Source organism: Adiantum capillus-veneris, chromosome 16 (assembly GCF_014529385.1).
Source record: "Adiantum capillus-veneris isolate H3 chromosome 16, ASM1452938v2, whole genome shotgun sequence".
NCBI classification, from domain to species: Eukaryota; Viridiplantae; Streptophyta; class Polypodiopsida; order Polypodiales; family Pteridaceae; genus Adiantum; species Adiantum capillus-veneris.
The window spans coordinates 188221-191581 of NC_140946.1; the positions used below are offsets into that span (position 1 = coordinate 188221).

Consider the following 3361-nt stretch of genomic DNA (forward strand, 5'->3'; position numbering starts at 1 on the left):
ACTCAAATTTAGCCAATGAAACTTGGAGATCGATAGAGTTACTAGAGGGTAAATAGGCATTTCTTTGAAAATGGGTGACAAAAAGATGTACACGGCCAAAGATCTCAAGCCTTAATATAAGGCTAGATTGGTTTCTAAAGGATTCATGCAGAAGAAAGGCATAAATTTCAATGAGATTTTGTCTCCAGTAGTCAAGATGACTACACTACGTCTTGTGCTTGGTCTAGTAGCCATTGAAGACATGGAATTGGTCCAAATGGATGTGAAAATGATGTTTCTTCACAGGGATCTTGAGAAAAAATTATACATGAAGCAACCAGAAGGTTTTGACATCAGGCATGAGAAGCCAACAAGGGCAGAACTGGTGTGTAGACTCAAGAAAGCCTTTTGTATGGACTAAGGCAAGGTTGAAGGCAATGGTACATCAAGTTGGATAAGTATATTCAATCCCAAGGTTACTTGTATACAAGGAGGTTGATGGATCCCTCATCATTATAATCTTGTATGTGGATGATATGCTTATAGCTGAAAAATCTCAGATGAGATTGCACTTCTCAAGGATGCCATGGTCAGTGGGAATAGTCAATAGGTATATGGAAAATTGAGGCAGAAAGCATTGAGAAGCAGTGAAGCACATCTTGAGATACATCAAGGGTTCATCCAGCAAGTGCTTACGCATCATCTACAACCAGAATGGCTTAGGGTTTACCTTGAGGGAAATGTCATACCAAAATGCCTTCAAGAAGACAATGGTGTTGTCACCATTAATGCCGTCTTATTTCCTAAGCACATCAGTACTGATACAAGCTATTTCTTCCTATGTGTGTTGACAATAGGCAACCTCGACACTTTCTACCTCTCCAATTCCACAGGCTTGCTCATTGACCATCAACTTTCCAGGATCTTCTATGATGCTTATTGTAAATTCCCTTCATGCAGTGGTGTCAATGGTTTTTGTAGCTTAGTTCAAAACCGCATTTGTTCCCAAATTTTTCAATCTTTGGATCACTCTGATATCCGACCCAAGGGTGCCGCCTTCAAACACCCCTCAACTGCAACGTCTTTCTCCATAGCACCAAGCACCGTATTCACTCCATTCGTGACTAATTCTAACACGCTATTGCAAAGCTCATCCTCATGCAAGTAATCTCTCTCTCTCTCTCTCTCTCTCTCTCTCTCTCTCTCTCTCTCTCTCTCTCTCTCTCTCTCTCTCTCTCTCTCTCTCTCTCTCTCTCTCTCTCTCAACACACCCCTGTGTCCCTCCCAGGATCAAGGGCGGCCTATGGAGGGGCGTCAAGCCTCCAAGCCTGCCTGCAAACAAGCTCCACGACCTGTATGCTCGCGCTGCGTCTCACCTCCCACAGAGTTCTCATCGTCGCCCTTGCACAACTCAACATTCCCTGCACAGCTCGCACAGCTCTCGCCTTCTCTGCACAACACCACCTTGACCCTGACTTCTCGCCCTCGCGGCCTGGTGTTCCTCCGCCAGTAGCCCCATTTGAGTGTTAAGTTGCAACCTGAGAGAGTGGTACTTTCCCACCACTCCAAAAGCTCGCGGCGACATTCAGCCATGGTTTCACTGTCTGTTATCTCCTAGCCGAAGCCCACCCATGACAGGAAGCTCGCTTTTTTTCGGTTACCCCTAGCCGAAGCCTACCCACGACAGTAAGCTTTTGTCGGTTGGCCCCATTTCCACCAGTGCAACCCCGAACAACAGTCATGGCTACCCGAGCTTCATCCCACAGCAAGGCCACCTTTGCAAGGATTGTGGCAACGCCTCCCAAAATGGACAGCACCATCTGACTTCAGAATGAAGTTGAAAGACTCCGCAAGGAAAATGATGAGCTGAAACAAAGGCTCGTAGCGATCGAGACTCGGCTCACTGCAATGGAGAACTACAAGAAGGAAGAAACGGAACAGCTGGAAGCCAAGCTCAACAAAACAAAAGAAGAAGTAGAAACCACCCTCACCAAGGCGGTCAAAAATCAAGTACAGGAGGTCATTCTCCACAAAGTTGACGATCGCGTGGCATCCACGCTATGCGAACAACAACGGCAAGAGAACCTCACCCTCAATGTTCGCATTGGCGGGCTTCCAAGTGATTGGAAAAGAGAGGGAGACCTCAAGTTCCAGGAGTGCTTTACTCGCATCCAAGCAACAACCCCCATGATAGAGTGGGACCCAGCCACAATCACTTTCCTTACACATGAGCAACGCACCAACCATGCGATCTTCACTTTCAAGACCAAGGCGGACCGAATCAAAATCCTTGAGCAATCAAGGCTCCTCAAGGACACTAAAATCTGGTTTGCAGAAGACCTCACACCCACCCGGCCAACTCAAACACAAGAAGGTAGAACTACAAAAGGTACGAGAAGCGCGCATGGCAGGAAAATGGGCAGTCTATTGAGGAGGTAAAGCCATTATCCAAGAGTTTCGAACTCCCAAAATGTCTTCCCCCTCTCTCTCTCCCCCTTAGGGTTTTTGATTTTGATTCTGTTTATCCTATCTTCCCCTTTTGTTCACCTCTCGCTGGACCCTCAGTCCTTAACTGAGATGTAACGTTTTGCTTTTCGGTCCCATAGGTCATATTTGACCTCCGCGGACGATAATTCTATCTATCTCTCTCTCTCAAATAGTGGGCAGAGACAAACCTAAAGAATAATTTTCTCTACACTATGCGTATTTAGAATCTCCACAAGCACTTCAAATTTTCAAAGAGCAACTTAGGGTGCTCTTTTTAATAGGAGTGCACATTGCTTTACACAGCACATCGATGCATGAAAAGCTATATATATATATATATATATATATATATATATATATATATATATATATATATATATATATATATATATATATATATATATATATATATGCATACATATATATAACAACATTCTTTAAAATTTTCAAGCACCACATGGGGGCTTCTAAGCTCAAAGAAGAGAAAAGGAGCCTCTGGCCCACCAAGTAAAAAAAGTTTTGAACTTGGAACAATGCTCCTACTATTAAGAATAGACTCCTAAAACAATATTCCAACATCAAAACATGTGCCCTACTAAAGGAAAATACAAAAAAATGCAAAGAAAAAACCTAGTGAGAACTTAAGACCCAAAAGTCTCCAAATGTAGGATTTTGATTTCCAGCTCACATACAGCATGATAGGGAAAAACACTCTAAGAGATCTAAGGGAACCTAGGGAAAATTTCCAGTCACATGCATTGTCTGTAATTTAGGTACTTGCATTTTTTACAATGAAGCTAATGTTGTGGGAATCATAATGACCCTCACCATTATAACAAAGCAAAAGTTGATAGCTATATCATATCAACGTATGTAGCTAGCCTGACAAGTGTAT

The 3361-nt window shown here is 43.3% G+C and overlaps 1 protein-coding gene across 1 annotated transcript; it reads right to left on the reverse strand.

Annotated features, from left to right (window-relative positions):
- Nucleotides 1–1293: 1293 nt before the first annotated feature.
- On the reverse strand, nt 1294–1572 carry LOC147438433 (uncharacterized). Its single transcript, XM_086484529.1, has one exon. The coding sequence runs from the start codon at nt 1570–1572 to the stop codon at nt 1294–1296; it is 279 nt and encodes a 92-aa protein (XP_086340655.1).
- Nucleotides 1573–3361: the final 1789 nt, after the last annotated feature.